The sequence below is a fragment of the Cibotium barometz genome, chromosome 57 (genome assembly GCF_041138505.1).
Source record: "Cibotium barometz isolate CiBa-2024 chromosome 57, ASM4113850v1, whole genome shotgun sequence".
Lineage (NCBI taxonomy): Eukaryota > Viridiplantae > Streptophyta > Polypodiopsida > Cyatheales > Cibotiaceae > Cibotium > Cibotium barometz.
The window spans coordinates 9870213-9892551 of record NC_141102.1 but is presented as its reverse complement, the minus strand read 5'-3'; the positions used below and the strand labels follow the sequence as shown (position 1 = coordinate 9892551).

At 41.9% G+C, this 22339-nt stretch overlaps 1 protein-coding gene and 1 long non-coding RNA gene across 2 annotated transcripts; one reads left to right on the top strand and one right to left on the bottom strand.

The window, feature by feature from the left end:
* Positions 1-3397: 3397 nt before the first annotated feature.
* On the bottom strand, positions 3398-10452 carry LOC147606404 (uncharacterized). The gene is made up of 5 exons (XM_086791835.1): positions 10313-10452; positions 10179-10227; positions 9904-10028; positions 9718-9807; positions 3398-3551 (listed from the first exon to the last, which is right to left on the bottom strand). Exons 1-5 carry the CDS (start codon positions 10450-10452, stop codon positions 3398-3400), a joined length of 558 nt encoding a protein of 185 aa, XP_086647961.1.
* Positions 10453-15611: 5159 nt separating this feature from the next.
* LOC147606403 (uncharacterized) lies at positions 15612-16014 on the top strand. The gene is made up of 2 exons (XR_015264952.1): positions 15612-15796; positions 15913-16014. It is a non-coding gene; the product is annotated as an uncharacterized LOC147606403 (long non-coding RNA).
* The last annotated feature ends 6325 nt before the right edge of the window (positions 16015-22339 follow it).

Here is a 22339-nt window from a genome sequence, read left to right as displayed (position 1 = left end):
AAGTACTCTCCCCCTCCATCTGACCTTAGGCACTTTACATATTTTCCTGTTTGCTTTTCAACCAAAAACCTGAAATTCTGAAAGTGAGTGAACACCTCACTCTTCTCCTTCATAAAATATACCCACACTTTCCTTGTGTGGTCATCAATGAAAGTTACATAGTACCTGCAGCCTCCCATAGATATGGTCTTCGTAGGGCCCCATACATCTGAATGCACAACATCTAGTGCATTTCTGCTCACATATCTGTTACGTGGAAACACATGCTTTGTTTGTTTCCCAAATTGGCATGCTTCACAGATTTTATGCATACCTTCCACTTTAAATTTTGGCAGCCCTGTCACAATTCCTTTTGTCTGCATAGACTTCAATCTCTGCACATTTACATGTCCTATTCTTTTATGCCATATGTCTGTGTCTGCAACAACTCCTGAACCATTTGCAAACATTGCAGCACTCATTTCAGGCATGTCTACATCCAACGTAAACATTCTGCCCACTCTGTTGCCTTTTGCAACCAACCTGCACTTGTCTTTGAAATCTTCAACATAACACCCATCAGGGTTAAACCGAACCTGCAACCCCTGCTCAATCATCTGGCCAACTGAAACCAGATTCTTTGTTATGTTCGGTACATGAAGTACATCTGCAAGGTACTTCACTTTGCCATCCTGCATAGATAATGGCACATCTCCAACGTGGGCAATTGGATGAGCAGTGTCATCCCCTGTTTCCACAAAACCTGGTCTTTCCGGGTTCTTCATCTCCTTGAACCACTCCCCATGACTCGTCATGTGGTTCGAAGCGCCTGAATCCACATACCATACATTATCCTTTTGTGCTGCATCAACATTTTCAGACATGGCATTTACAACATGCTGCATAACAAACAACCTTTCATTGTCCTCATTATTTCTGCTTGAGGATGCATAGTTGTTTTGCTGTACTTTCCCATTTTGCATGTCAGCCTGCTTCTTATAACATTCTGACTGCACATGTCCTGGCTTACCACAATAGTAGCATTCACGTGCATCATTATATTGCCTTTGCCAATTTCCACGGCCTCTTTGACTCCCCCTGCCTCTGAATTTGCCTCTTCCACCTGCGTGTTGTTGTTGTTGTTGTTGATTCTGGGACTGTTGTTGCTGCTGCTGCTGCTGACCATAATTCTGATTACCTGTTCGGCCACCTCCTTGACCGCGTCCACGGCCTCCTCTACCTCGTCCTCTTCCTGAACTCGTGTAGAAGGCCTGTTGCTCTGAACTGTTCTTGCTTTGTGAAGACTGTTGGTCTTCACCCAAGCTCTTCTCTTCGATAATCAGCATAGACACCAAATCTGTAAAGTTGGGAATGTTTTCCCGAGTCTGAATAGACGTCTTAAACGCCTTGTATTGTGGCCCGAGACCACGTAGACAGACTTCAACCTTGTCATCATCATCTACTGACACACCAATAGATGCAAGGGATTCCACAATACCCTTTATCTTCAGCGCATAGTCATTCACAGACATGCTCTTTTTCTCCACAGTATGAAGTTCATTCTTCAACTGTATCTTACGTGCCTTGGTATTTGTTTCATAAAGCTTTACCAAGGTGTCCCACGCCTCCTTGGGGGACTTGGCATCCTGAATATGTCCAATCATGGTGTCCTGTATACTAATGGATAGCCAATACATTACTTTCCTGGCTCCTTGGTTCCAGTCTTTGAACTCTTTCACATCTGCAGCAGTCGGATTTATATCCGGTATCTCCGGTGCCTCTTCATGCTCACCTTCTATGTAGTCCCAATAGCCTTTTCCCATCAGGAAATTAGTCAACCTGAACCTCCAAGCATGGAAGTTATTCTTGTCCAGCTTCTCAGCCACAATCTGTGTTATGCCATCATTAGACATCTTGCCAAACACACAACTTTACCAGAAACTGCACTCTGGTTTTTCTGCACAAATGCTGTATTTTCTGCACAGCGGTACTGCAGTACTCTCAAATGTCACAACCAGTGACTTTAATGCACATACATACACCCAATGGCAACTGTAGACCTCTTTGCAGCACCCACAGTGTCTGCACAGTCAATCTGTCTTCCTGCAGTTCTTAAAACAGAGTTCTGCAGAGAATCGATGACTTACCCGCAGTGCTCGAAATCGCCTGCTTTCTGAAAAACGGAGGTCCAGACGCGCCCGAAACGCGTTTCCGGCCCGAAAATTGAAGTCCAAAGGACTGTATAGTTGCCCTAGAGCTTCACTCCCGCGAAGAAAGCTCCTCAATCGGAGATCGTTTGCCGGTGCCTCCCGTAGAGCTCCCGACAAGGGTGTAGTCACCAACACAATAGGGAAGAGTAGTTGAAGCTCTTACCCTCGTACCGCTTCCTGTGGTTCTCTTGCTTGCAGCTCAGCCCTTAGCACGAACCAGGCTCTGATACCATGAAAAGATGCAGGGGGGAAGAGAGCTTGAGCTCTTGCAAGCACACACACACACTCACAAAACCCTAATAGAGAACACACAAGGTGAGAGGCTGAAAATCTTCTTCTTCTCTACTCAACACTCAACACACCATATACAAGAATAAGAGTACACAATAATATGAAAGGTACTCAACCAAATACATACACGGGTTCTCTATAATGTGAACCCGACTAAATGAGCTGGCGCTATAACTATGCCAGTCTCTAGAGTGGCTGTCACACAGCCTGTCATCCCACTGGCCGCATATCACCCAAGATCTCACCAACCATGCCAGTGGTGTAAGTGTGGGGCCTATCCCCCAGGCGGGTCATCAGTGTCCACCGCCTCACTAGAGCTCGATATCTCAACAAGTCGCACCTTGTTATCGTTAGTTGTGAGATTCCTTGTTTGGAGACAATGTGTCCCAGGATAACTCCATGCCTAATCCAAAATTGGCATTTGAGAGGGTTTAATGAAATACACTACAGCCCGCACCTTTCTAGCACCTTTTGTAAACATTCAAGGTGTGCTTTCCACATGGAATTGCCACAGAGGTCATCCATAAAGACCTCAAGGAATTTTTGAAGATGCTCGTTGTAGGCCATCATTGCACATCAGACACTGGAAGGTGCTACAAGCATTGGTCAGGCATGATGCAGTATGCATAAGTTCTCCATTCAGTAGGCAAAGGCCATTTTGTGTTGATCCTTGGGGTCGATTAATACCTCATTGTAGTAGCCAGAGAATCCATCTAGGGAGCTGTAGCCTTTCTTTCCTCTGACTCATTAGAGCATGTGCTCTGTGAAGGGTAAGGGATAGTGGTCTCATATGGTGACAGCTTGACCTTTTTGAGGTCAATGCACACACGTACCTTCCCGTTGTTTTTGTGTATTATCACTATGGGTGATACGCATTCTCTGTGCTCACTTTCATAGATGAATCCGATGTCAATGAGTTAATCGATTTCTTCCCGAAACATATTTGCATGCTTTGGATTCATAGGGTAAGCTCTTTGCTTGACCGGTATGACTCCATTGACATTAGGAATGGCGTGTTTGACTACTTCAAGAGGTACACCCTTCATACCTGTGTACTTCAAGAGGTACACCCTTCATACATATGTACTTTGAGGTGAAGCAATCCTCCGACTCATTAGAGCATGTGCTCTGTGAAGGGTAAGGGATAGTGGTCTCATATGGTGGCAGCTTGGCCTTTTTGAGGTCAATGCACACGCGTACCTTCCCATTGTTTTTGTGTATTATCACTATGGGTGATACGCATTCTTTGTGCTCAATTTCATAGATGAATCCGATGTCGATGAGTTAATCGATTTCTTCCGGGAACATATTTGCGTACTTTGGATTCATAGGGTAAGCTCTTTGCTTGACCGGTATGACTCCATTGACATTAGGAATGGCGTGTTTGACTACTTCAAGAGGTACACCCTTCATATCTATGTACTTCGAGGTGAAGCAATCCTCCGACTCATTAGAGCATGTGCTCTATGTAGGGTAAGGGATAGTGGTCTCATATGGTGGTAGCTTGGCCTTTTTGAGGTCAATGCACACGCATACCTTCCCATTGTTTTTGTGTATTACCACTATGGGTGATACACATTCTCTGTGCTCAATTTCATAGATGAATCCGACATCAATGAGTTAATCGATTTCTTCCCAGAACATATTTACGTACTTTGGATTCATAGGGTAAGCTCTTTGCTTGTCCAGTATGACTCCATTGACATTAGGAATGGCGTGTTTGACTACTTCAAGAGGTACACCCTTCATATCTGTGTACTTCGAGGTGAAGCAATCCTAGAATCTAGTGAGTAGAGCGATGATTTTGTTATCTTCCTCGGTGGGGAGGTCATCCCCAATTTATATTGGTCTCGGTTCTTTGCTCGGGCATGCCAGGTTAATTTCCTTCACTATGGCTGGACCGTCATATCAGATTCCTAGCTCTCCGTTGTGGAACCTTTGGGCCAAGTCATATTGTACAAATCTATCGGCCATTTAGAAGCTTTTGAGGTGTTTGGGTACTTGTTTAGTCTCTTCTACCCTAGATCTTTCCTCTTTTATCAATGTTTTGGCTTCTTTTTTTCGCTGGCGCTAACTTCTTGTTGCGTGCTTTTCATGCAGAGTAGTAAAGCTTTTGGGGTTTAGGTTGGGGGGGTCAATGAATTCCATTGTCTTGGGGGTGGTCGTGTGGCCCAAGAGGGAGTTATTGGTGAACTCCTTTTTCTATATTTAGTTGAAGTGTTCATGTGGTTCAACCACCCCTACGTATTTAAGCCAGTGGGTGCCTAAATTGGTAGGGAAAACATAGCGTTCTTACCTAGGGAATCCATCGGTTTTGCGAGCTCTACGCGAGCATGTTTCCCATGATGGTTCCGCATTATTGGCCTTTTCAGGTTCATGAGTGGTGACATTAGGCAAGTATGCATTGCTAAGCATGTAGAGAGATGTAATATCTTGCTCATCAACTATGTTGCAAACCTGGTTCCCTTGCACCTTGGAAGTATGTATTGAAATAAAGAAACACATAAATTTCCATTTATGCTTAATTTTAATGATTTTTAAGCATTTCTCTCTCTCTCTCCCCTCCCAAAGAAAGGTCATTCCTATGACCTATTCTCAATCCAAATAAAGCTTCTCATGAAGCATTTCTCTAATCCAAAAGTAATTTTTATACTTGTTCAATTGGAGGCCAAAATAATAGCTTTTTAATATTTTTATGATATTTATTTCATAGAGAAATTATGAATCAATCCATAATTGGATAATGATCCAAATAGTGGTCATTCTAATCATACTAATAATATTAAACTTCATTCTCTCAATTAAATTGAGAATTATTAGTAATAGTAGAGCGGAGCTATGGTAAAATTTCTGTAAAATAAACACTTAAAATATTTTCATTCATAATATGAAAATAGGACTTCCTACCATATTCTAGGAATTATCATCCTAGATTAATTGAATGATTCTCATTGTAATCATGAAGAAATTTATTTTTATGATTATGCATAATTAGTAAATTAGAAAAAAGAGAAATTTTTGGTAATTTATTTTTATGTTAAAAGAGTAATCCCCAAGACATTGGAAATCCATGTATTCCAATGATTTAGAGAATAAAATTGGAATACTAAAATAATGTATAATTTATGAAAGATTTTAGTTAAATTTATCTTTTTGTATAGATAAATTTTTATGATGAAAGAGGAATTCCCACCATATTGGAATCCAATTAATTAAATGAAGAAAGTGTAATTCCTACTGCAAAGGAATTAATGAAGATTTTTATTTAATTTTTAAGAGAAAATATAGTTAAATTTATCTTTTTGTATAGATAAATTTTTATGATGAAAAAGGAATTCCCACCATATTGGAATCCAATTAATTAAATGAAGAAAGTGTAATTCCTAGTGCAAAGTAATTAATGGAGATTTTTATTTAAATTTTAAGAGAAAAATTTAATTAAATTTATCTTTTTGCATAGATAAATTTAAATGATAAAAGAGGAATTCGTACTATATTGGAATTCAAATGTTTAGATGAGAAAAGTGGAATTTTGAGCTTAAAGGAATTAATGGTTATTTTTATGTAATTTTTAAGAAGAATATTAATAGATTTAATTTAGGAAAAAGAGAAATTCCCATGATAATTGGATTGCACTCATTGAAATGAGAAAAAGAAGGATTTCAAGTTTATTAAAAAAAATAGGTATTGATATTTTAGTTAAAAGATGAGTTTCGAGGATAATTGAGAAAAGATGGATTTGAATTAAATTCTAATGTCAAAAGATGGATTTGAATTAAATTCTAATGTCAAAAGATGAATTTCCATCATAATTCTACCTAATTAATTAAGGTTGAGAATTTATGTGGGAGAAAGAAAATCTTGGATAATTGAATTGGTAAAATCACTAAATGGATATTTACCCAAAAACTAGATGTTTAGTTGAAAGTAATCCTGGTAGAACTAAAGTAAATGAATTTAGTTACACTACGTGAGGTCGGACAGTAAACCTAATTGTCTTACTCTCGATCTGAATCAGACAAAAACTTCGTGACCAATTCCAGTTACTATTCCAAAGAATAGACTATCGGAACTAATCTAGATTCTCCCTGACCAATCTCACCAAGAATCTAGTTGGATAAATGGATAAAATGACGGGTAGATGAGCCTCAAGAGAGATCAAGGATCCTCATTATTGAAACTGGGAATTATTGGAAAAAGGGTCTTTGGAACCATTCTCAAACTGGAATCTCACTTGCATTGGAAACTCTGTTTTTCATTCAAAAGACTGGTTTACGCTAGAATGCTGGAAGAAGCATTTGGCTTATGTTTTTCTAAAGGAGGTTTGTTGGAATAGCTGGCGGGGAGTCGTCAAAGGACGCTGCCCGTGGCAAAGCCTGCCGAGGTTGTGACCAGCCTCGGTACGCGGGGGGGGGGGGGATTTTTTTTGCGAGCTTTTTTTGCCGAGCTTTTTGGAGCAATGAACAAGGAGTCCGAGCTTTGCAAAGGACCATGAACTTACTATGAGCTTTGTAAAGGACTAAGAACTTACTTACATATAAATAACAAGCTTTGAAAGATCAACAATATAAATTTCAATCTTTTGATCCACATCATACTTATTGATATAATTACATATATTCATATATGTAACTAAATTCATGCACCTCATACATATACACATACAAAATATACATATACATACATACATGCAAGAGCTACCTACATACATACATACATACATACTTTTTTACTTACTTAAATATAAAAAACAATCCTTTAAAGATCATAAAAAATATATATATCGATCTGTAAAGTTCCAAACCATGAAAATCTCGATTACAAAGTCTTTGATCCACATCATACTTATTGATATAATTATATATATACATATATCTACCTAAATTCATACACCTCATACATATACATATACATACATACATACATACAAGAGCCACCTACGCAGCACTAACATATATACATACATTGCATACATACATACTTTCTTACTTACCTAAATATAAAACACAATCTTTTAAAGATCAAAAATGTATATATCGATCTTTAAACTTCCAAACCATGACAATCTCGAATACAAAGTCTTTTGATCCACAAATTATAGCATTCTTCTAGATGTCATCCCGACCTAATAAGAAATCTCCTAGGCATGCTTTGGCTACCTCCATGTCATTCACTATCCCCATATAGTGCCTTTTTAACTCTTGGCATGCACGTCCCAAGCCTCCACATCCCGCAAAAACGTCCAAGACACTATCTCCTTCACTTGAGGTCTCCACTAGCCACCTACAATGAAATACAATCATAAACGTGCATCTAAGTATTTTGAAAAAGTAGCTATGAAAATGACCAGAATGAAAATTGTCTCACCTAAAGAACATAGGAGATCTTTCTGCACCACCTCAAATGTAGCGCTCCAAGACCATCGTGCGTTGGAATGGATACTTCTTATTCTTCTCAAAAATGAAATTTCGTTGAGCGTTGAATAACTTCTTTGAAACATTTTGCCCAGCCTCACGATCAATAATAGGGACATGGCAATTTACTCGATAGAACATACTAAGCGCCAATGTATCCACCTACCATAACGAGAAAACATTATGTTTGGATATCCATACCACATAACGTGTATACACAAAGGGAAATATTTCAGAGATTATGACTTACCCATTCTCCATTGTCATACAAATAACTTGATTCCACATGAACAGACATTGTTCGATGCATGACCAATCAAACTTTCTTTCCCATGGAATATATTTTAGGAAGTTGATCCATTAGACTCAAACACACAAACCAACCCTCATCAGCCACAAACATGTATCAATGATGAAGAAACTTGATTCCATGAGGGACACCCATCTGTATCTACATCAACAACCTGTAAACCTGTAGGAAAGTCAGCCCATACGAGGCGAGCCACTGTATCTGAGGGAGCACCTCTATGAGATAGAGCCTTGGGAATCTTCATCAAGAATTCTTCCACACTACATGAAAGATTTATGATGTTTGGTTTTGGTAAGTACAACTTGGAAAACTAATTATATGGTGAAATTATTCTTTTTACCTATCTGAGCCCTCCGAAAGAGTGTGGATGTCTACCAGCAATATGTGTGAAAAACATCTCTCACCTGCAAGTAAACAAGACAAAAAATGAGATGCATTTCGAAAGCACACACTTCTCAAAATAAATTTGCAATGGAAAGTATTCTTACTAGTCATGTCCATGATGTCACGTTGTCCTGACACCTCCCCCTCTTGAAGATGCTCTGGAGGGTCTCTCTCTTGATCTTCATTTGTGGGGTCTCCCTCTTGAACATCATGCATAATGTCAAGACGTCTCTTTGTTCGCCTCTCACGTTGCACTTGAGATGATGTAGATGTATGCTCTTGGTGTGATTGTGGCACTCGTGACAGTGATGTGGATGGTTTTGGGGCCACGCGCGAGGATCCAACTACTGGAGACTGATTGTTGGCTGCGGGGAAGGTATTCTAGCGTCTTCTTGAGTTGGGGGCTCTCTTTCAAGCTCAGATTGGTAGTTCTTAAATTCTTCAAGAAATAGATCAAGATAATTAGTAAAAAGGTAAAAATCCCCATACCTTTTTGTATATGTATATGTATGTAGATGTATATGTATCTATGTATATGTATATGTACATGTATGTGTATGTGTATATGCATATGTATATGTATATGTATGTAGGTATGTATCTATGTATATGTATAGGTATGTATATGTATGTAGGCATGTATCTATGTATATGTATGTGTATGTATATGTATGTAGGTATATGTATCTATTTATATGTATATGTATGTAGGTATGTATATATCAAAACTTAACAATGTTTCTTTAAAATCTAACATGCCAAATCTTAAATGTAACATGAACTTTGTATGTATGTAGGAATTTAGTGTATGTATGTAGGTATGTATTTATGTATGCATATGTATATATACATATACATATACATATGTATTTGTATATGTATATATCTGTATGTATATGTATCTAATATGTATATGCATATGGATAGTTTACATATGTATAGGTAGAAAGGTTTACATAAACATATACATTTACATTTACATGCATATAATTCAGTAGAAAGCAAAAAAGTACCTTTTTCTAGGAGCTCCTCACTTGGAGGCACATGATTTAGAGGATAGTCAAACCACCAAGGACATCTCTTAAATTCCCAATCAGAAACCCCTCTCTCAACCCATTCCTTCGGGTACATTGTTTCCGAGGAATTTGGATCTACCCATTCTTTGATTGCTTCCGTCTCTTCGTCCATTAGACCTTGGCCAATGAGTAGCTGCACCCACCTACATGTCCAAAATAAAATAAACAGCACTAAAATATTTTTTTAAAAGCGTATATGTATTTTCTACAAAAATGTAATGGCATTAGAAGATATATACCTATAGACAACCCTCTTTGCGGCATTCTCCACCTCAGGTTGCTTTTGGCCTTCCTTTACTTTTCCAATCTTTGCCCACACCTCATGGAAGGCCCATGGTATGTGTTTCAATCGCTCCTCTTGCACTCATTGCATAAACGGTGGGATGTAGATAACATCATCATATACCAATAAACCCTCCAAAATAGAGTCTGCCTCCCCTATTAGCTCTTCCCAATACAACTCTTTCTTCATATGCAGCGTCTTTTTGTTATCCCCAAACATCTCTGAAATTACCTTGTCCTTTGCCCTCCCGGTCATAAGCATTTGAAGCAATTCCGTCTTCCTATTTCAGCATCATACCAAAACCATAAGAGATTAGATGTTAAGGTTAGTTTATGTTAAGGGAGGTTTATTGACATGTGACATACCTTTGAGTTGAAATCCGAGATATGGCGACTGTGTAGAGCTTTTCTTTGGTCAGAGCAACCAATCCCTTCTTGGACCAATCATAGTTATATACGAGTTGAAAGAATGCATCACCATTGGATGGGTTTGCAATTATGAGCATCTTGTATGCTCTATCTCGAAATGTTTGCTCTACACCACGTCTGGCTTTCTCACATTTTGTCTCATATTCTTGCAACCCCATGGCATGTCTATCAATGCATGATATAGCTTGCTTCACCGCATTTTCAAACGGTGTCTACGTATAATGAAAAGGACTCATTATCACTCACACGATTAAAAAACATTGATAATCCGTTTATTAATAAAAGATGGAAAATGCAAACACTACCTTCCACACAAGCTATGCCAAGAGCATTGTACCATTGCTCTCCACTTCGTCGCTCCAAAATAAGCTCCATTAAAACCCACCTCCTTACGTCTTCACCAAGGTATTCCAATATGGATGATTTGTCCGCCATTCCAAATCGTTGAAACATGAAGATCTCATGTGACAATGTGGGTGTAACACTAGTGCGCACCAATCTGTGTTGTAAAGAGTCACAATGAGCCAAGAACTTAACTATGACTTCACAATGTCCATAATTAAGTAGAGAGAGATCACTTACTCATTTTGAGATCGCAAAGCCAATAGCAATTCTCCTTCTTGCTTTTGTCCACAACCAAAAATTGACATTTGACCCGGACATGGCGTGAGGGGCTATGAGACCAAGCTAGAGAAAGCAAAATAAAGATATTACAATATATTACTTTTAATGTTGCATAAAATCACTCTATGACATTCAAAAGAACATACCTTCGCGCACTCGAGACATCCATGCCTTCACACGATGATTGCCATCCCAAACAAGAAACTTCTTACCACTGAGATCCTCCCACTCAGTTCCTCTGATTTCATCCTCAAATCTGTCATGTTGTACCACCCAGTTTGGTCCCCATTCTTGCAAGTCTATTTGTGTGACCACGAAATACATAGAGCTTCCTGGACGTGTAAGTGAAACTAAAAAAGGAGGAGATGCTTTGACATAACCATGGCAGTCAAAAGAATCACGAAACACCTCAAGTTGGGTAGAAACTGTACGGATGGATTCATTTGGAATCAGCCTGCATAAAGGGACCAATAGGGTAGAGGACTTGCGTTGCACAAAAAACTTAGTGAATACATCACCAAGCAATCCCAATTCAATAGATTTTCCAAGAAGCCTTCTATGGGTCTCCCCTTGACCAGTACTAGATTCAGGAATCTCCGTGTGAGTTGGAGGAGGTGAACTCATTTCGTTCTCCAACACAAGCACCTCTTCCTCATGACCAAGAGAATTATGCGCTTTTGTTTCCTCTCTAACAGGAGATACATGTGAGGACACAGGTGTCCGTGATTGAGCTTCCTCGCTAAGAGTCAAACAAACACGCCCAGATCTTAGTGAGTATCCCCTGTTGTCTGTAAGACACACACACCAAGCCCAAGTAAGCATATCTAAAACAATAAAACACAATCTCAGTAGAATCTTGGCTATTCACATCATATACCTTTCTTAGTCTTTGCATGTTGTTTTCCTGCTTTTCTTGGAGCCATCTTCCTTTCTTTTGCCCTGAATATGAGTAGCAAAAAGTTTGCGCTGAATGACCGATAGAGATGATCAACCTCACACATAAACCCTACTTCATGTATATAGGAAAACATCAACCTCACACACAAACATCTCCTACTAGTGTGTGTATGTGTGGGGAGAGAGAATAGCATAGACATGAAGTGAAGCCACGGATTATATTGAAGAGCTAGAGTTGCAAAATGGGCTCTTCTAGTTAGAGTGCACATTTGAGGAGAAACCAATAAACCTGAGCTTCCTAGCTTAATATAAGAGCCATTGAAGGAGCTAATATATATTGGCTGTTCATGGCAATGATGCAAACCCATTGCAGTGTTTCGTCCGAGAGGACCATGATATAAGCGTAGAAGGGCGTGCAGGTGCAAGAACCATCATGCAAGCCTTACTAGTGAGAAATGCACCCGAACTCGTCTGCCCATTTCTTCATCATCATCATTACGATGATCCATAGCCAAATGTGAGCTCAAATTCATTGTGCCATATGTTCAAGCAATGCTAAATGCGTACAAGAAATGCATCATTCAAATGGGACTTACACGACTCTCTGTTGTGTGAGCTTGTGTATTAAAGTTTCCTATTCCTATTGGGAGAAGTAAAGGTAAGCCTAATGTATTAAAGTTTCCTATTCCTATTGGGAGAAGTAAAGGTAAGCCTAATGTATCTAATATTTGAATGGGAGTAAAGGTGCTAAGCCTAAGGTATCTAACATTTCAATGGACGTAAAGGTAAGCCTAAGGTATCTAACATTTGAATGGGAGTTAAAAAATTCTATGTTGTGTATAGATTCACATGACCTCTATGCTATGTATATATTATATGGCTAAAGGTTGTGGTAGAACTAAAGTACTTAATGTTTATAGGGAAAGGTAAACATAAGGTACCTAACATTTAGGTTCCTTAAGGTAAGGATTGTATCAGAAAGGTGCCCACCCACCCACCTCCCCTCTCCTATGTACATCTTGATGCGTCCACCCCAGGCAATGTGTGCCCTCTTTTTCTAGAGCGCCAACTCCTAAGCGCGTACCTTTAAGCACAATATTGGGCTCCAATAGCCCCTACACCTGCATTCGAGAGAGCAACCTTCCAAATGCAAGAGATAAGGAGAGTTCTCAACCATTGTTTTCCGCCTACGCTAGAGATAAGGAGAGATATCACTGTTTTCCGCCTACGCTAGAGATAAGGAAAAATATCACTGTTTTCCGCCTACGCTAGAGAAAGGTCTCGTTTTCCATTATTAGACTACTTCATTAGAAGCTTCACCATGGCCCGAGCTCCTTGTTACGTGTGTTTTCCGCAAATCCGTCCCACCAGATCCAATGGAAACCACGACACGCCTGCAACCTAATGCAGCACCACCTCTGAATTGTGGTAAGAATCTGCACACTTTTCTGTTTGAATTCCTGCTGAACTGGTTTTCTTCGCATCCTGGAAAAAACCATTGCTTGCTTTCTGCAGAGAACCTTCCAAATGCAAGGATAAGGCGAGATATCAATAGCCCTACACCTGCATTTCCACCCCCCGGCTCTGCCGGGGGGGTGGAAATGCACGAGCATAGGCAAAAAACAGTCGTCTTCTCCAGCGATTCCTCAAACTCCACCTCCTCAACGCCACGTCCAGCGACGCATGCGTCTTCGCCTCCACCTCCTACACCACCTCCACCTCCTCAAACGCCACCGGCTCCACCTCCCACCACCTCCTCCACCGGTTACATTCGCTCATACACGCCTCGACTGGGTCTCCTCTAGCATGTCCATTCCCCCGGCTCTTAGCGCAGACCATCCCCCGGCTCTGCCGGGGGAGTGGACATGCTGGAGGAGAGGCGATGGAGGCGTGGCGGCTAGGGTGGTTGCAAGATGAGGGTACTCACTTTCGTTCACTCTCTCTAAAATTGGGACATCCATGCATCTCGGGCGGAGTACCTCGATCGTGATAGTGCCGCGAATCAAAGGACGACACGTGCCTCTCGAGCCTAAATTGACATATCTCGATCGAGATGCCAACTAATGCCACGCTAGCAGGTCCGGGTTTCCAGGCGTCATCCATGTCACCAATACATGTCACCGCCACCACAATATCTCGATCGAGATATCTATGCCACTCGGATCCACATCAGGGCCACGCTGTATCCCCGTAGGCATATTTGACTAGCACATCTCCATCGTCCACGTATCTCGAACGAGAAATTTACATCCAATCGCGACCATTCATTGTTCGAGGTAATCGGATACAATCTCCACCGTCCCCATATCTCGATCGAGATACTGAGTTCAAATCTCAGCCGTCCAAATATCTCGATCTAGATACAGAGATTCAATCTGCACCGTCCAAATATCTCGATCGAGATACGTAGATGCAATATCCACCGTCCAATTATCTCGATCGAGATACTGAAACGCAATCTATACCGTCCATTCACGTACGCTGGAAGATGCGATCGTGGCCGTTTAAATATCTCGATTGAGGTATATAATGAATCTTGACCGTCGAGATACCTTGTCGTGGTAATGCCTTTAAATCGTGGCCGTCCATTTACCTCGAACGAGATAGTAATATCAAATCTCAGCTGTCGATCCTTCCCCAACCCTAGAATTAGGTGTGTATCTTGGCCGTATGTTGCACTAACCCTAATATCCAGAGCGTTAATCTTGCAAACCCTAAATTGCATGATGTTTCCGAACCTCGATCGAGGTTATAAAACCGGAAAACTTTTTTTTTTGCCTCATTTTCACAAGTCGTTTTCACTCTCTTGCTCTCTTGATTTGGATTAGTATTAGTGAGCCCATTAGCTTTGTTTTTAGCTTTATTAGTGCTACTTAGCACTAAGCATTAGACCCTTCACATTAGACCCTTCACATTGGACCCTTCACATTTGGCTTAGGTTTTAGCATGGAGGGCCACGAGGAGGGCCGCTCATCTATTGCGGACCTCATCGCGGAGATAGACCGCGAGTTAGCGGCTATCCGTAGGAGTGCTAGAGACACTCCGTCTACATTACATATCGTGGCAGACTTGGAGGCGATGCTTGCGTCCCTTCGTAGCCTTCACGATATTGTTTATGTAGATGAGTGGATAGCCCACCATCGCGCTGCTCCTGTGTCACATGGCCTGACATATCGTCAGGTCTGTGATCTTCCTCCTATTAGGGATGGGGCTTTCCTAGATCTTTTCCTCGATAGTCGTGGGATGAGGCCCGGGGCGGGCAAGCCCCTCACTATTTCGCGGTGTTCGCATCCTCGTATGGCGGCACATATCTATAGTCGATATGTTGCCGCATATGGGAGGATGCCGAATAACCACCAGATTCCCATATACTTCGCAAAGCAGTTATATGCGGAGTTTGTCTTAGGGGAGGAGGTCGATTACACCAGCCATCGTCCGGGTGGTGGTGCTGGCTGAGGCCGTCTCCAGGACCAAGGTAGGCGGCCTCCACCAGCCCTTCGTGTAGCACCTACCATAGATCCTTCATTTGTGCCATTGTCGACAGTAGAGGCTCTTGGCACGCAGGTCGGCATTGACGTACGGAGTACCACGGAGAGCATCCAGCACGTGGTGCGCCTATTCTCACGATCTATACCGACGAGACAGATGTGGAGTTTTACATATATATTACGTCTTAAGTTTTTTTGGTCATTTATCTTCATGTTTATATGTACTTTTCTATATTTTTACATGAGCAGCATGGTTGATTGTGTCACGCAGGTTCCCACACCTACCACTCAGAGGCTCACTCAGGAGTTGGTAGAGGCGAGAGCGGAGATAGACCGCCTCCGAGCTGCATTACAGATGGCAGAGGCAGCTACTGCAGAGGCACAGCATCTGAGAGAGTCCGACATCCAGCAGGTAGGTTTCTCTTGCACGTTAAAGAGTTATAATTAAGGTCCTAAGTTACAAATTTCTTTAAGTAATACCTAATGAGAGACTAATCAAATATTTTAATGCTTTACTTTTTTGCGTAGGCTCGGACCGAGGTAGAGAGCTCCAGAGCTGAGGCACAACATCATCAGATTATGGAGCAGATTGCCCAGCACAGGGCAGAGCAGCTGATGCTGCATGTTTGAGAGTATCGTAGATCATCGGACGTGACAGTGCCTTACCTACCGTTATATCCACGGCCTGTCTCACAGAGGTTTTTCGACGACCTCTCCCGCAGGATGCACCACCCTTCCTACGTGATGCGTGCTGCTGTTTATGTATCGAGGACATTGATAGTACAGGAGGATATGCCCTAGGATGTGGACATATTTTCCACTTGTCTTGCATCACCCAAGAGCTCGTCCGGTTCTCAGCATGCCCATCCTGCCGTGCACGCGTCGACTTAGCGACGTACAGGGTATTGGGCATCGATGATCTTCACCCAGGCCTTGTACGAGTAGATGCCAGGACTGGCAGGCCTGTCGACTTTACATCAGCTATGGACTTGGGACTCGACGCCTTCGACGATAGAGCCCAGGAGCCTGAGGTGCCTCCTGAGATAGAGTGGAGCTCACATGAGTTCGACGCTTACCAGAGAGTCCTACATGAGAGCCAGGTCATGCCATTTCTCATGATCATGAGAATGACCCTACCATTGAGGATGATGGTGATTTTGATGAGGATGATCAGGACATCGATACCATTATCAATGGAGTACAGAATATCGATAGTGGAATAAATTTAATCGTAGCCTTACCAATTGATCAAATGGATATTGATGTTGATCGTTTGACAAGGATGGATCTTATTGAAGATGAGATCGAACCCTAACCAATCCGTCACTGTATGTTCTAAATTGATGACATTTCTATCATCTCATATGCATGATTTATTTTTGAATATATTTCATTGTTGTAAATGCATGTAGTGGGATTGTGTAATGATGTATACTGTAATGTACTATGAGATGGTTTAAGGAAAATAGTTTTTAATTTTGTTAAGGAATTCAGTTTTTTTTCAGTTTTTCTCTGCCATGCGTGTATTAATCCGTGTGCAGTAGCGTGTATTTACCCGTGTATAATACCGAGTATCACCCCGTAAATATTACCGTGTATTTATGCGTGTATTACTGCGTGTATATAAACGCATTTATACACGCGTTTATAAATGCAAATATACACGCGAACTTAAATGCTAAAATACACGCGCCTGATTCTATTCAAATACAAGCGCGACCATACACGCGTTCGTAATTTATCGCGTGTATGAAGCGCGTGTATGGCAGCATTGTCTTGTAGTGTCTCAATACTATTGGGCAACCTAATATGTTAGAATGATTATAATTATAATAACCAATATGTGTTAGAATGATTGGATGCAATCAAAGAGGTTCTTGGCCAAAAATATACATTGGAGATTCTTGTTGGTCAAGACTTAGGGGTGTGTAACACTTCCACGCTAACCACTTTTTTGTTTTTAAAGGCCTTAGGATGTGTAACAAGAGTGTAGTCACATTCACCAGAACATTGGGTAGAAGAGTCTTTTTGTGAATTTGAACCACAACTCATGTGATCATAGCAAGAAGACTAACGGTGCTTCCACACCACTCATGTAGTAAGAGTGTGTTTAGTTCCACAAGAAAATTGGCTAGAATGTAGCTAAATCACCAGTGTTGACGTGTTTATACACGCGAACAGAGAGCAAAAAAAAAATCCAGAGAGTCCTATTTGGTGCCTGAATACTGTTCCAGCATTCCAGCACCCAATAGCACTCTCTGGTTTAGGGTTTTTGGTGCATTAGACCATCCCATTAGACCATCCACGAAGAACATATGCACGAGGGAGATTAAGACAAGAACGACATGAATGCATACTGCATTGTCATTACACGATTCAAGACAGCCATGAATGTAATACTATCGATCAATCAATTCAATATTACTATCAAAATTTCATACATGTATACAAGGGAGTCCATATCTCGAAGTAGCCCATGGCTTGAGTTTACAAAAAAATATATACAATCACATCCTAAATATGGAATGTGATACTACAAGTCTGAGTACTACTCAGACCCAGATGATGACTCGGTGCTCCCCCCATGCTCAGATGAGCTCGCATCGGTCGGAATGTCCGAGGAGTAGTGCTCACGTCCACCCTCTGCAGCGGCGGCCGGTGGATCATCAGCAGCTTGTGCCTGTTCAAGTAATATATAGTATATAAGTATATATATATGCAATTCAATAAACCAAAACCATTCGTTACGAATTTTCAAGTACCTGTCGACCGTATGGTCTCATGGCCAACTCAAACTGCGCGTCCGTAATACGTCCCTCGGCTCTGAAGATGGCCCACGTGTCACGTCTGCTATGCCGGCGAGCATACGCAGTATCGTGGGTTGTGGGCTTCCTCCCCGTAACCCGTCGCTGTATCATAATCAACACAATTTGTAAGATTAAAACAATTCATAGAATCAATGAATTAAGTAAACAATCAAATAAAGTGGCAGGATACTTACGAACTCTGCCTCCCATGACTCGACGCCGCCAGATCCGAAATGCGAAGATCCAACGGTCTCCATCTGGATCCGTCGTGCCTCCACATGCTGCCTGCTCTTCACGCCACCCTCTGCTCGTTTCTTTGCCTCCTTCCACTCGCGTTTGTGCGCAGTGGCAGGTTTCTCGGCAGGATAGCCACCCGCAGCTACATTTAGCCGGTCATCGTACGCGAGTTTTTTAAGGTGAGATCTTTTATTACTTAAGATCTCCCTTATTCGCGTCCTTCCCCATACATCCGAGAATGTAGCATGTGGGGGATTGGGGTACCGACTATGTACAGCCTCTATCACCTCCCCAACTAATCTGCTATTTTGATCTTTAAATTTAATAAAACAATTTCTATATGAGTTTGATACTACCCCACGCATGTATTCCATTACCTCCCTCCCCCTCGCATCCATCACTATCCCGCCCCTATCCGTCACATCATAGCAAACCACTCTCTCCATCTCTCTCATCTCCTCCTCTTCCGAACTGTCTCCTCTAACTCTTCTCCCTCTATCTCCTCTCTCACCCCGTGCCCTACTACCTCCCCCACCTCCCCCACCTCCCCCACCAAAGCACCCGCCGTATCCTCCACTCCCACTCTTCCTACTGCTGCGGGTGGAGTCACGACTGGGGGATTGTCTACGTGACGGTGGCTGTGAGCCCTGACGTGACGGTGGCTCTGAGGGAGCACGTGATGGTGGCTGTGAGGGTGTACGTGAGTGTGTCTGGGACGAGGTATGTCTCCTCGGTGGACGTGGAAGAGGAGAAGCTGCATGCCGTCTCGTCGGACTCGGAGGAATAGACGGCACTGGAGTGCCCTGGATACTCGCGATAGGGGTATAGACACCAGGCAGGGAAGGAGGGGGATGGGCATACATATACTCTGTAAGCTCAACCGGACCAGGTTGGCGCCCAAAGTGATTCATCATCTCCATCAACCAATTGATGTACGCAAATGGATCGGATGAAGAACCTGGAATATCCATAAAGAACCTGCAACAAACATCATCATGTACATCATGGGCTGTCTCTTTACTCACACATTGTCATTACACAAGTCAATTGCCTGCAAACCCTAAACCCTAAACGCCGCAGTTTTCTGTCTGCAGAAACGCGTGTATACACCCGGCCAAAAACGCGTGTATATGCGCGTGAAAAAACTCTGCAGACAGGTTACACGCGCTTCTACACGCGTTCGTACACGCGACCTGCGAAAAAATTTTCTCGAAAAGCCCGACCCCCCGACAAAGACAGAATGTCCTGATAAAAGGACCAGCCATTGTCGCCCCTGTCAGGATGCAGCAACCCAATCGTGTGCAAGAAGACAAACCCAAAGAGCAAAGAGCAAAGTAAACAAATCTGACAAAAAGAGACAAGGCACAGGACAAAGTGACTCACCTCTGGAAAAGTGAGTCCTCTCTGCTCCTTCTCTGCTCCCTCCTTCTCCCGTGTGTGTGCTCCTTTCTCTGCTCCCTCCTTGCTGTTGGAAGAGGCGAAAACAGGCGAAAACGCATGCACTGTTGATTTCTAAGTTCAAAATCTATATTTGGGGAAGGTGGGCTATTTTTAGTTTAAATATGCCGCCGCGTTTATGTTCGCGTTTATGAAGGCGGGTATATTCGCGTGTATATGCTTTTAGCTGCGTTGATACACGCGTTTTGCAGAAAATAACTGCGTGAATACACGCGTTTTTTAGGAATTAGCCGCGTTAATACACGCGAATTTTAGGAGATAGCCGCGTGAATAGACGCGATTTTGTGCTTTCATTAAAAATATATAGTGAGTTTGTGTTTTCTGATTTGTACACAGGATGTCATCAACCTCTTCAAGCAGTTCTGGGGAAGATGAGACAATGCGTCATCGTAATCGCGATGTGTGGTTGGGACAACGGATCAAATGTATGTGTAATCGATGTCAAGGATGCATTGTACGAGCACGTCGAATTACCTTGAATCACATCTCCATGTATGGAGAATGGAATCAAACAGGTTTAGAGGTGAGTAGATGTAAATTGATGGTATTCAAATGACTCATGGTATCCAAATTAAATTAATAGAGTTGTAACATATAATTTGATAAATTGAAGCAGGATGCAGTACCACACCCTAACATGGTACCCTACGCGCGACGAGAGCACGTAAAGCGTCGACGAGATGATGCTGGAGCTTCGGGATCTATTGTCAGAGATGAGTGGGAAAGGGACGACAATAGCCCTGCACCCCACGAAGTTGTGGAAGAGGAGGTGCTTGATGATATGGTGCGGAATCTTTTTAAGGATGATCCCAAAGGTATGGACGACGATGATATGGAACAAGAGCATCTTTATAAAGCTTCATCGACACCGGTGTTTGAAGGGTGCACATTCTCAGTTTTACGTGCTTCACTTGAACTACTTAATATACAAACAGTTTATGGATGGAGCAATGCAAGTCTTGACGCATTGTTGAAGTAAGCATTCTAACTTATAAATTTGAATTAGTGGTTTAAGGTTTAGGATTTAAGACTAATTATAATTGATGATATTGGATGCAGGCTATTGTCAAACATGCTTCCAAAGGAAAATAGACTACCCACCTCAAGAGACATAGCGAGGCGATATGTGACATCTCTTGGAGGACTGGATTATGATAAAATACATGCATGCGTCAATGATTGCATTCTCTTTCGTGGGACGCATAAGGAGGCTCTGACATGTCCCACTTGTGGTGAAGCAAGGTACAGAACAGATATGAAGAGTTTTGATGTACCTCGTAAAGTCTTGCGACACTTTCCTATAATTCCTCGCATCAAACACATGTTCAAGTGCAAATCCATAGCAGAGCTCATGTCATGGCATTCCTCACATCGATCGGATGATGGCATGTGGAGAATTCCCGCAGACACTCCTGCTTGGAAGCATATTGAAGATGAGTGGCCCAGCTTTAAAACAGAGCCCAGAAACTTGAGACTTGGCCTGGGTATGGATGGAGTGAATCCATTTGGTTTCAAAAGCACCGCATACAGCGTGTGGCCAGTTGTGCTGATGAATTACAACCTTCCACCATCAATGGCGATCAAGAAGGGACATCTTATGTTATCCCTTCTAATTCCAGGGAAACATAAAGTCAAGCATATGGATGTTTATCTTGAACCACTGATTGATGAGTTGGAGGAACTATGGAGAGGTGTTGCGGTGGTGGACATTAGTAGGCCTCCCTCCTCTCGACACTTCGACTTAAAAGCAGTGTTGATGTGGACAATGCATGACTTTCCAGGATACAGCGATTGTTCTGGTAAGAATTCTAATTACCTCCCTACTCTATTACTATTGGCTATATATATTAATTAGACGGTTTGACTTTATTATTCTAACTTTTATTTATATTTTAACAGGTTTGAAAACATCGGGTAAACATGCATGTCCTGTTTGTGGCCCCTCGTTAGTACATGAGTATGCTGATGGTTTGTGTAAGACTATATTCGATAATCATCATCGATTTCTCCCCTCAGATCATCCTAAATATGTAAAACCCATGCTCCTAAATATGGGCGAGCTTGTGAGGTATGTAAAACCCATGCTCAGATCACCCTTCATTATACCTTGCAAAATGAACGTGCATGAGGTATAACGTACTACTTATTTATTTTTCAGATATGTTAGTTCCAAAGCAATTGATCCAGCCACGTTGGATGATGCGCGTGTTATGGCAGTGGAGGTGGTTTGTTTGGTAGAGGAGACTTTTCCGCGAACCATTCTCACAAGTCAACTACATCTCATTGTGCATTTAGTGGACGAAATTGCTTTATGTGGTACTGTGCATGCACGTTGGATGTTCTTCCTAGAGCGCTTCATGAAGACCTTAAAAGACTTTGTGAGGCAAAGTGCAAGGCCTGAAGGAAGCATGGCCGAGGGTTGGTTGATACAAGAGTCTCTTGTATATATTTCA